This window comes from Toxotes jaculatrix, chromosome 3 (assembly GCF_017976425.1).
Source record: "Toxotes jaculatrix isolate fToxJac2 chromosome 3, fToxJac2.pri, whole genome shotgun sequence".
Lineage (NCBI taxonomy): Eukaryota > Metazoa > Chordata > Actinopteri > Toxotidae > Toxotes > Toxotes jaculatrix.
This window is the reverse complement of record NC_054396.1, coordinates 8272164-8284913: the sequence shown is the minus strand read 5'-3', so window position 1 is coordinate 8284913 and position 12750 is coordinate 8272164. Positions and strand designations below refer to the sequence as shown.

Below are 12750 nucleotides of genomic sequence, written 5' to 3'. Positions count from 1 at the left end.
ACATAACAGTACGTGTATTTTATTAAATCAGTGTATTGATACTTGAGCCTTTGCTTTCTGAGCCCAATCTTGAAAATTAAATGTTCTATAATATAAATCAAAGTGAATCTCATACAATCCAATCCATAAATACTGAACTTGCTGAGTGAATGTTATTTCACCCCCACCATCATCTAGTATATAAAGAAAACAGAAACAAAAAAAAAAAATATTTTATTCCAGTTCACACATCATATTATCTTATTGTCTGTTCATTGCCACTACAGTGGTTACTGCAACTCAAAAAAACTGTGTTGGAATAAATAAATATTTAAAACATTCAAAACCAGGAACAAATACATCAGAATGTTTTCCAAAGTAACCACTGCTTGTCTTTTTGTTTGCACCCAGAGCACTTTAGGTTGTAGTGCAGATAACACATTAATGCAGAAATCCTTAACACCCGCAGACAAAGTATCTCCAAAGCATGACAAGGTGTGAATTATGATTTGGCTTTTCAGTGCAAAATATTAACTTCAGTTAATGAGTACATTAAAACAACAAAAGCAGCTACTGTGTGATCATTTATACTGTGGCTGAATACACTGTAAACTGCTCCAATTTTTCGGCCATTTTAAATAATCTGCACCCAGTCACAGTTGGCCAAGAAACACAACATGACATCAGCTGGTCGTGGGTGTGTTTGGGTTCATCCTATGAGGTAAAGCAGAGTCTGAACAACATGGTCTGGGGTGTGGTGATATCAGCTACAGCCAGCTCTTGCCCGTCAGTCAGTCCCAGCTCTGGAAAAAAACACGTTCATAATATAACTCAGTCAGAATATTCACAGTGTATTCATTCATCATGTATACACCATATTCTGACCAATGCAAAGTGTACACTGAGCCATTTATAGGAAGAAATAAGAAGCACCTCACCCTTCAGAGTTTTGGAGAGATTTGGCCGTGTCTTCTGTTCAATTGAAGCAACAGACTGTAAAACAAAATACAGATTGAACTTAAGCTCAAACTAAAACTTGTACAATTGCCTAATTTCCTCAGGACACACCTCACACTGCTACAGCAACCTCAGATTTACACTATCATGTGACTGGACTGAAAATGCAAATCAGTGCAAAGCCAGAGGTTAATTACCTGTAAATATAATGTCTTGTTCTTTCCTTCTACTGTTGCGGTTATAGCGGGTGATTTCATTTGTCTGAAAAAATGTATGTTTTGTTGTTTAAGACAATGTATAATACATACCTACAAATTAAACAGCAAGATAACACAGTATGACCAGAAACAGAACTTCAGTGTGTTAGTTACACTGTGGTAATTGGTAATAAATTCTAATGAGGTGGGTAAACCTACAGGGAAGCACTCTCAGTCAGGTAGTCGAGAACCTCCTGGAGTTTGGAAGATGGAGCAAAGTGCAAGTCCTGAGGTACCTGGCTGCAGGCTGAACAGTTTTCCTGCAACAAGAGTGAACATAAACACGTCTTAGCCAAAAGGCTACTTGATCACTGTAGCAAACGCAAACTTGCAGATGCAGTTCAAGGACAAACCTTCCGCTCTGCCTCAAAAGTGTATGTGTACAGGCCGTCAACATCATTGAAGACCATGTAGTTATTGAGAGGTATATAGGCACTGCAGATAGAAAAGGAAACATTATGAAAAATGGCAAAAGGCATGCACAAAAATTTACTTTATGGCTGCTAAGAAAAAGCCTGGAAACTCACCTTGATGCTACTTTGAAAACCTCATTTGCACAAGCAGCTGGGTCAAATAAAGCAGAAGAAAAAGTTACGTCTGGATAAAGATTTCTGTTTACAGAGTCAGTGTACTCAGTACTGAGATTATTAACTCTTATATGGCCTGCCATAAAGGTGCACAAGTCTCCACTAAAAAAGACCTTCACGTGTATTCAGTCTTAGTTACTTACCAGCAATAACAGCATTTGTAGACGCTACAGCTGGGATAATCCTCTTAACCACTCCTGCAACATTTAAACAGGATATAGAAAATATATTTTGCTTACTTCTGAAAACCAAACCAAAGGAATAAAAGGATATGCAAATGTGCTGATTAGAGTGAATATCAATAAGACATGTTGGTTGCAATGTTTTCCCTTTTTTTGCACAACAAGAAATAATGTTTTACAGACACAGATGAATAATTCAGGCGGAAACTGCTTCCTGTGTTTTATGTACTTTGGCTCATCTCCCAGAGGAGCCGTTAGAAAAGTAATGTTGTTCTGATGGTGACAGATAAATGTGCTATGTATGCTCACCCTGAGTTAGTCTGTATGTGACTCCTGTTATGCTGAACTCTGCTGCCCTCTCCAGAGATCTATGGTACACCCACTGGATGTGCTCTGGGTCGTCTCCATCCAGGTCCACACCATCTAATGCGAGCACACACACACACAAACAGAGAACTGAAGTTTACTTTTCTGTACATAGGTCTTGCTAGTCAGGTGCGCAGAGTTTGTTGAGCCTCAAGTCATATTAAATGTTCATTCTAGACATCACAACAACCATTAAACAGACACAGTACAAACTGCAGGCTGATTTCATACCTCCAAAGGGAGTGTCTTTGGGCCACAGCAACATCCGGACATATTCAATGCAATGTTCTGGCAAACGAGGCATGGAGGCTATTGTACACATGGGAAAGTTGATCTACAAAGATAGGTGTATTTCAGAAAACTGACTAGGAACTGTTCTTGTAAGACCACTAAGAAGTGCTCGTAAATATTATTTTATTAAATAAATAAATAAATAATAATGCTACCTTACCTGAGGAGGATAAAGCTCAAGGGTGCATTCGATGCAGGCAGTCATTCCAGGCAAAATGACTCTGGCATTGCCTTTAAAGCCTTCAGTTCCACCATCAATTAAAGGAATGATGGAACCTGGATCCAAGACACCATCCTCATACACTAGCAAAGACAGCTGCACAGAGAAACAGAGGGGTTGCACAAGACTTCCTTTTTTGCACAACATCCAACAGCTTTTCCATTAATTAATTACAAGCATTAGTCAAAAGAAAATCTAGCATAAAGAACTGGCAAATAAAATAAGGACTGTAGCAAAGACTGTAATGAAGAGGAATAACTTACCAGCATACCATTCATCCACCTCCTGGCAACTATAGAGTCCAGTCCACAGACAATTATGTGGAATTCTAGAAGAAAACAGAGATTAATTCATTCAAATTCAGTGTGTGATAATGATACAGTACAACCACTACAGCTGTAACAAAATCTTGTGGAATTTCATTATATAAAAGCATTATGCATATCGCAGAGCTAAGAAATGTATCCCAACATAATTCAACACATATTGTCTGGCTATGTGAGCAGCGCTGTGTGGGAATATATCAGAGAGTCAGTGTTCTGCAAAATAACAAGCAAGTGAAGTGAATTTTTGGCTCCAGTTAAATGCTGGCTTTTCAGTTATGTCTCAATTAGTTTATTATATTGAAAAATATTGTGAGTGTATCGAACCTTAAGCCCTGTATTATAAACTGATCGTACTAATAAACCCCTACCAAACATTCCAAACAAGAAGGAAATTAAAAGCTATAAAGATACTTACGTCTGTAGAATGTTTCATCTAAGTCCTGAATTTTCTTAAAATGTCTGCACAAAGCATTTAGGAAAAATTCATACAGCTCTTGCTTTAGGAATAATGTCTATTCAATGTCTGCGTTATTAAAGTGAGATGAAGAATGGCTGCATTTATTATCACAATTTTAAGCATATTCACAGTCTTTCAAAAACTATGGCAGGGCAACCTTGTTCTTTCCATTTGGATTATAAATTGCTGCATTTTGAACCACTGCATTTGTATGTATCATCTACAATCTTGCAATAATTGTTTAACCACTGACACACAAAGCATTACTGTCAAAAGGATACGGGACTACACAGCATCCAGGTATTCGGCTGTTGATAAAATCAGCTGCAACATCCGCCTTGGGTCGACCTACATCTTTTGGCCTGGTCAACATTACACAATAAAAGAAAATAATTACTAACTTTAAACGTTACATTATTAATAAAACAGGACATAAATTAAACACAGAATGCACACCATAAATAATACTGACCTGAAAAGGAACTGTCGATTTAGATTAGAAACATCAATGGTGTCCATATCAACAACATGGATGTTGTGAAATCCTGATAAAGCCTGAGGAATGAAAACGAGAAAACTACATGTTGACTATTCATAATAACTTCAATTATACCTTTTAAATATTCATAATAATAGTGACCGTACCAGGTCTTTCAGCAGCTCACATCCCAGACCACCAGCACCGATCACCAGGATTTTGCAGGTTTCTAACATAAACTGCAGCGACTGTGGTGAGACATGATACACATTATATATTAGAATACGACAAGATGACACAGGACAGATCAAATGATAACTAAGAAACTTGCACCACATGAGCAGTGTGAATGTAACTATTACCTCTGTGCTTGGTTCAAAGTCAGGATGCGTGAAAGGCCCTGATCTTTCCAGAAACTTTTTGATATGGTTCCATCGCCCCTCCCACTCACAGTGGCCTCCATTGTTTCCATCCACCACCATCCTGAAGAAAACAATATGTACGTTTAGGATGTGTCAGCAGCAGCAGCTCTGACAGTCTCTCAGCAATTATTGGTAGATGGCATGCACACTACTGTAAGGTTTGATATCACACAAAGCGTCCATGCAAAAAATTAAATCAATCAAGACCAAACTCAATACTCTGATTAATTTTCTCAAAGTAAGGGTGGTATTTACGGTTCACGGCAGATCATGCAAGAATTTAAGAGGTTCAAGAAATGAAATCGGGGTACTGCATAGGAATGCCCTTGTGTTTTACTGCCTCTAACATTTGCAACCCATATGATACAGTACGTTTAACCCCTCCATGAAAATATATTTTTTTAAAATGATCTTTTCTGACAAGAGGGCGTCTGTGGCCCTATGCCATTAGGATTTCCAACTCTCTTGCCTGGACAGCTCCCAATTGCTAGGCTAGGTGAATAGCTAACATGTCAACAGTGAGAACATCCAGTAAAGACCCCTAACTTAAAATAGAAGTGAATGAAAGCACACAACAATCACTGTGTAGACGTATTAGCTACTCACGCTCAGCTCAGCTCATAGTTTTGTCCTCTGACTAGCTATTTTTGTGTTTTGTTTACAACCAGTATTAGTATATTGCTTCACCAGCTAGCTAACGTTAACCTCCCTCCTGTCTTGTAACCTCAAACCTTCCGCCAGTTCTACCAATTCATCACTAACTTCTCAGTCAGCTCCACTACTTTCCTTCTTTTCTTCTCCCTAAAAAGAGAGAATAAAAGGAGGTTCATTCATGCTGTGCTTTCGTAGGTTAATGTGATTTGAAAGCATCTTTCGGGCAGTTAATGACTGTTTCTTGCTTGTTCCTTCGCCAGCTACTTACGGCTCATCCGTGTCCGCCATGTTTGGAGACTTATCAACCTTCAAATGTCGAAGTTAGCAGTCGTAAATCCTATACCTTTCAGGCAGTGATGTCTAAGCAGTCCCTAGGACAAAGGTGGATTTGGGAGCTGGTTTAACCAGGGAACAGAAAAGCTATTGATATTATATATCAAAGCGGTTGTAAAGGTTAAACGCATATAAGATAACTCAGCTGTAACTGTAACATTTTAATAGAGTTACAATATTTCCGATAGTTTTGAAAGCAGCATTGTCAATAATCCACCTCATAGACGGTGATTACACCAAAGCTCCAACAGGTGGCAGCATTTAACTTTTACCTCGTATGGCTGATGCTATTTGAGGTGTATGCACACCCACTGTAGACTATTTCAAACTGTGTTTCTCACACAGATACCCGTGGTCAGACAGTGCATTTGACACATTTGTCCAAATGCTGGTGCCTTTTTCTTGCCAGATTTGTTTAGCCTTTGTAAAAATAAGTAAATAAAAAATTGAAAAAAGGATAACAGTAAGTGGCTGTGTATGGCTCAACCCCATAACTTCAGCAATTATCTATAAAACCAGTTAATAGACAAGGAGAGATGGCAAAAGAGAAAATGGCCCACCTGAGTCAAATAAACCTGTTTCAATGTCAGGAATTAATCAGGTTGGCCTGATGAGCCTGAATGCAAACTGTAAGTGGATCAATGATTCAACCTGTCCATCTATTCTTTTTCTTTGTGTTACTCTTATGCAATAAACATCAGACCTAAAAAAAAAAAAAAAACCTCTGTAAAACAGCATAAAAATGAACTATTTTACAGATTTATTGCTCTGAGTTGCTTTCGTTGTGAATTGCTTTGTGAGGCATTTAGCATGAGTAAGACATGAAATTGAGATCCTGTTAATAGGTTTTAAGACTATACTAGTGAGGGCATCTCCCTCCGCTATCTGATTTACTGTGTCCACATTGTGCAAATGAGTCTCAGTGTTTAATCTCTCATTAGAGAATGATTAATAAACCTTGGACGGGCTTCTGTGCTTTTTAAGAGACATGCCTGTGGGTACAAGAACATAATTAATCCATCTGTCCACACCCCCTTTATTATTAAAGGAAATACGGAGGAGATGCCTTTTGCAGAGGTCACCAAAAATCTGGCTAATGCACGTACTGATAGCCTGGTGCAGTGCGTGTGTGTGTGTACATACAACAGGACAAAGACTTTTTTCAGTTTCTGTGATTTAAATGGTTTGATGGCGCTTCAAGATTTTTTTTTTTCTTCTGATTTTTAATGAGATGTTCCGAATGACGGGCTCAGAAAACTGATAACTAAAAATAACTGTGGCGGCCATGTCCTTCATAGCTGACTGCCTGCCATCTCAGCCCTCTTCTCTCTCTCTCTTTCTATTTATTCTGTCTGTCTTGTCCACTTTCATTTAACCTCAGCTATTCTCTTATGTTAAACAGCAGAGCAATTTGATGAAATTTCATCCAAAAAATGGAAGATGGAATCCCAGAAGACACTTAAAAAATTGGTTGTATTATGAAGGAGGCCCATTGCTGTGAGAGTATTGCTCATGGGCACTTCATTAGGTATTATTTTCTCCACTATTGGTTTTTCCTCCAATATTATTTGAAGGATCTTCAAGTGATGTTGAATATACTGTGGATCTAAAAGTAGGGCAATGGAGGACTAGAAGTCAAAACATCTTCCAGTGCTGACACATTTTTATAGATTCCATTGAAATGCCATCTGTCATTTTCCCACCTTAAGCAGGGACATTCTGAATGTCACTGCCGTGCCTTTGAGGTGACCCAGCTCTCCACCATCCATCACAGCCAAATACAGTTAAACGTGTCCAGAGTTGAATAGACCGTCACTTGAAATGCTTGATCAAAGCAGGCTATCAAAAGAATGGCACCTTGCCGGGGAGAGGAATCTCAGAGGAGCTGCCGATATTCTGCGTCTGTCCGCATTTTGTTCTTCAGTTTTTTAGAAAATAGAGAAGGAAATCCCATTTCTCCATGCACATTTCCTTTTACAAACATTGACATGGGAATCAGGGTTTGTCAGCTTTATGGCCCTCATATATCTCCATATCCATTTGCCGTTTGATGGCTTTCTGTCAGGATGTCCAAAGTGGTGTTGATTGTGCTAATGATAATGTGTCACAGTGATATGTCCCATGTTGGGCTCAGAGCGGGGGCTGCCAGCTGCAAGACAAGGAGACGCTACAGGCTGATGTTGTATTGTGCTGTAGTAAGTGATTGATGACTCTCTCTGTTGTAGTGCTTTGATTAAGACTCCAGTGATTTATCGCCAATGCTCACAATGTAATTAGACTCTATGTATACACTCAACAAAAAAGCACTGCTTTGCTGTATGATCCCAATATGTGTGTGTGTGTGTGTGTGTGTGTGTGTGTGTGTGTGTGTGTGTGTGTGTGTGTGTGTGTGTGTGTGTGTGTGTGTGTGTGTGAGCACCCGTGTGTTATCTTCCTTCATTTTCACACTACATATTGCATTGGTGTACACTGAAATCCTTCCTAAAGCCTGTGTGAATAGATTTCCATGGAAACACACCTCCTCTGTTCACTTTCTTGTATTAAAGCAGGAAATGTGTTGCATGTAAGGTATTTTCAAATTATTTAATGCGTGATGGATGTGTTTACCTTTGACTAAAATTGCCTGGAGTGTAGTCAATTCACTACTGCCAAGAAGCTCTATAAAGAGATATTTGCTGTGAAAATGCACCAGAGGTGTATTTGATGGTTCAGGGCTGTGGGTTTTGGTTTGTCTTGGTCTCTTTGGTTTGACAGAAGAAGAGGAAAGATAGCAAGATAAGAAATACCAGAAGAGCTACAGATTCAATTTAAAATGCCTTTCCCCTAATAATGGGCAAAAAAATCAGGCTTTGTTTAGAATTTTCCCAATTGAGGATCATGAAAACCACATAAAATACATTTTTCACATTGTATATCACTATAAATTGCATTTGAAAATGGACTATCAAGGCAGCTATACCTAATCTTAGGTTACCATTGTCGTTGTCTAGGGTTGTTGCAACATCACCAAGGTGTTCAGCAACACAATCCATCTTCCTAGTGTGAGGGGTGTGGCGTCATTGCTGGTTTGCACTTTGTTCTTCCTGTTTCTAATGGGCAGAGCCCCACAGACGATTTGTGCTCGGCACTTCCTGCCTACAGGGGTGGAGGACTTGCCATGACCTTGTTGCGTGTAGTTTTTTTTTTTTCCCAATGTTTGGTCCTCAAGAGCTTTTTGTAAGATGGAGGACAATCTGAAGATTTGGACCAAAAAAAATGTCGATCACATGGTGACTTTGAACTACCTGCACCACTACACTGAATGATATATACCTCAGCATAGTCAGGCTAATAAATGCAGCCACTGCACTGATTAGTATGTCTTACAGATTCAAGTCTGACCCAAACCCTACAGTCAGATTTCATATTAATAATATTCCATTACTTATTTACTGCAGTTTCATTTAAGTTTAAAGACAACATACCATATAGATTCTCTCATTAAGTGTGAATATTTGCTGCATATGGCTGCAGTTATGAACAAAAGTAGGCAAAATTGTTTCTTTCTAAACTCTAAAAAGCCCTTTTCCAGTATATACCTGAATTCATGTTTGCAACTTAATTAAAAAAAAAAAAGAAGCAAACTTGGCAAATAATTACAATGAACAAAAGAAATACCCTGCAACAAATAGAGTCTGTCAGGCTCTCAGACTGGACGAGCTCTCAGGAGTCACAAAGACGGACATGGATGCATGCAGAGCGAAAAGCTGAGTAAGAAAAGACAAATGAAATACACATCTGATTTTACTTCCCATCATCTGTTGTCAAGATTACAGTAATAGTTCAATATTTTGGGTAATACGCTTATTCACTTTCTTGCCTGAAGGAATATTTGTATGGTAAGCAGGAGGCTCTACGGCCAGCAAGTGATTAACTTGCATAGAGACTGGATGCAGAGGGAAACAGCTCACGAACACAGTGATTTAATGGTAAGCGGTGTCTAACTATAGATATCTCATATCACTAATCCTTTAGGTTTCATTACAGTTTAACAGTTTGAGTTCTTTACAGCTACACAAGTATAAGATTTGTTCTTCCTGCCTCCACCTCATAGGCACAGTCTCACGCAGTCTGATGGTAGAACAAGTACTGATTTACAGTGGTTTGGCACTAAGACTTGTTTTCATACATATTCCTCAGGCCAGTCAAATGTCACAAGACAAACAATGGCCTGTCCCCACAGAGCCATGTATCCACTGAGTTGGTGTGTGTTAGTTTAGTGTTCATATCACCACTGATCTGATACCTTCTATCAGAGCTCTCATCTTTGGGAGAGGCTCGCTCTCTGCGTCTCTCAAAGACAGCAGAGGAATTACTTGTTGGAGAACCTTAAGACAGTGGCACGGAAATTTCCCTCCCTATTTGCACTCCCTATTTCAACAGCGTTTATTCCTGCTTTGCACTTCCTATTTCCTGTCCTCCTCAGCATACTTCCTGCTCTGCCATTCCTATATGTTTGTCCATGACTATTGTCCTCTCCTTGGTGAAAAGAGACATTGTGTGTTATGAAGGCAACATCCAGTCAGTCAGCAGTCACCCAAGAATTTCCTCCCAGGAGTGAAACACTCTTAGGAATAGAGTGGCAAACAACAAGTAGTACAAAGTTTAGATTTTCCACCAAAGAAGGAAGAAGAACCTGACAGAGAATGTACATAAGAACAATAAAGGAGCTCCCCTTTTCCAAAAATATATTGTGCTGTGTTTTCTCAAGGGGCATCAGTTGACTAAAGCAGTATGCACAGTAGAAGTACAATGTCAAAATGCACTAGCAGCACTTTGTCACCCGAAGTACCCCTGCAGTAAGCCAGCTGCCCCCTGCCACTCTTATGTCATGCTGGGGCAAAAATGACCATAACTATAACCCAGAGGAAGAGTCCCTTTCTCATTCCTGTGCCTGCCCATGACAGAGTCTGTGTCACAGGGGAGCTGATGTTTCTTTTTCATCAGAATCTCAAACCCCCCCCATTGATCCAGTAAATCTTTGCTTTGACAAAGCAATGACTCATTGCTGATCTCATTTGGTCCATGAAGAAACATTGCTTCAGAAATTTCCTCTGACCTTTTTGTTTGTGACAGATTTTGTTCGCTCTCAATCAAACTGAACACTGTGAATCCAGTGATCAAAGCTACAGAGTCAAAGTTGAACTCACATGAGTCGAGGTGTGACACGTTCCACGCCTCAGCATACCATATAAACAACCATGATTTATTATAGAGAAGCTACTGTGTTTTGTCTGTACTGTTCCCACCCTAAGGTTTAGCCCCCAGGGAGCTCCTTAGCCCTGCATTTTATGTTCTCCTCTTTCGTCTGCAGAGCACGGGGCAGGGTGGAGTTTAAGGAAGTGGGGTATATCCTTCCTCTTCACTGAGAATGACTAAGGAGAGAGAGGCTAGAGGCTGGGATGGCTGGCGCCCTGATACCACTACTAATTTACAGCTTAACTATTCTGTCAGTGAACTGATTTTTGCTACTGATTTTTTTTTCCAAGTAACATTCACTTCACTTATGAAACGGCCACAGGAGATAAAGTATTGTGAAATCTTTTATGATCCCCTTTAAAGTAACCCACAGCAGTGCACCTGCCAGCATAGCAGGCCTTAAAGTAAAATTGCCTGTGAGATTTGCACTATTAAAATGACATGTACAAGTAAAGATGCTGTTCTGTCATAGCAGCATTGTAGCAGCATGGCAATATGTATTAAAATGTGTTTTAGCCTAATAATACTGTCGTTCTCTCTGGGCTGATCAATGTGATTTAAATTCCATCCACTGAAACAATAAGTCATTTTTATGTCCACTCATAATGGAGTTTAAGATCTACTACATTACATAATGAAAAGGGTAGTAACATTCTTATTCATTCTTATTCGTTTTTCACTTTGATTTATACAAAGTGGCTTCGTATGATCATAACTGCAGAGACCGTTAGCTGAGAACATTATGCACAATATTTCTCATGTTGACATATCACACGTTAATGAATGTGTGATTTTTCATTTGTGTTTTTTTTTCTTCCTTTAATCTTTATGACTACTCCACATCTGCATGCAACCTGCCTTTAAAGAGTTGTAATTTAATCCATGAATACAATTTATCACCACATTAAACAAGAATAATGACAATATGATGTGACTGTACGCTTGTTAAACATCTCCTAGTGGTAGACACAGTCGATTTGAACTCACCGCTCAAATGAGTGCCATGCTCAGAATAACACTGTATGTTCCTCTTTTTAAAGAGTAATTTCAATTGTGCAGTTTATTTACCAAAAATAAAGTGGTTTGGGTAATTTGGCTAAGCTATTGTCTTTTTTACAACATGACTGGTTGTGTTTCTCCCCCCCAGAGGACTTTGTTTTGATGTCGCAATGTTCCCACATGTCAGCAGGTACTTTTAGGGTAACAAAAATAAGGGAAGGATCAAGAAATAGATTACACTGTAAATGTACTCCTTTTAATTAAACTACCACCTTACATTTGAAAACAGAGAAGAAGACCTCGCTGCAGAACTTCCAAATGGTACCATATGGCTAACATGTTGGTAAGATTTATTCAACTTTTGAGATTATTATAGATAATTAAATTGGAATAATTAATGTGTCATGTTGCAGCCTGCACACAAAATATTTATTTTGTAATTATATTGGAAAAGAGGTGAGCAAGGGACTGCATCATTCTACAGCCTGCACACTTTGTAACTACACAGTAAACTGAGTGAATAAAGGGGTGGCTTAATTTTACAGCCTGTATATTCTGTAAATATCACCCAAATAACCTCTAATTACAGTGAAAAAGGGGTGAGCAGCGTACACAGGAGCTTTTACCCACAGTTTAAGTGCTTTGTCCTGATGCCACTGAAAAGTAAAGGCCATTATCTGAGTTGGAATCACTCATGCATGGAAAAATGGGTAAGAGCAGTTGTTACCTCCATTCCCTAACTTCTTCCTTTTTGGCTTCAACTTACTTTTCGTGTCACTGATTCAGCTCTGTTTGATGACATAACAGTGGATCCCCTGATGCGGATGCAAGCAGCTTGCCAGCTAACACTGAGCTTCTCCCCAGCTTCACATAATGAATTCATTAGAGCAAATCTAAAATGAGATCTTGATTAAAAACAATTTGGGTGCTAACTTATTTATAAAGGAGATATCCAAGTGGTGGTGTTTATCAGCTCCTAGGGGGCCACTCAGTGAAGGACTGAG

At 39.1% G+C, this 12750-nt stretch overlaps 1 protein-coding gene across 6 annotated transcripts; it reads right to left on the bottom strand.

Annotated features, from left to right (window-relative positions):
• Positions 1–196: 196 nt before the first annotated feature.
• Positions 197–5467, bottom strand: uba3 (ubiquitin-like modifier activating enzyme 3). 6 transcript variants are annotated; one of them, XM_041035012.1, is made up of 18 exons: positions 5445–5465; positions 5309–5323; positions 4463–4583; positions 4268–4348; positions 4095–4177; positions 3904–3984; positions 3581–3624; positions 3103–3167; positions 2780–2935; positions 2560–2662; positions 2272–2385; positions 1924–1977; positions 1721–1757; positions 1547–1628; positions 1353–1453; positions 1134–1197; positions 918–972; positions 197–782 (listed from the first exon to the last, which is right to left on the bottom strand). In XM_041035012.1, exons 1-18 carry the CDS (start codon positions 5462–5464, stop codon positions 694–696), a joined length of 1365 nt encoding a protein of 454 aa, XP_040890946.1. In that variant the 5' UTR covers position 5465; the 3' UTR covers positions 197–693. The 6 variants fall into 6 exon arrangements, with proteins under 6 accessions (XP_040890946.1, XP_040890948.1, XP_040890945.1 ...); XM_041035014.1 differs by having other exon boundaries at positions 5129–5323; positions 5445–5464; XM_041035011.1 differs by having other exon boundaries at positions 5285–5323; positions 5445–5464.
• Between the last annotated feature and the right edge of the window lie 7283 nt (positions 5468–12750).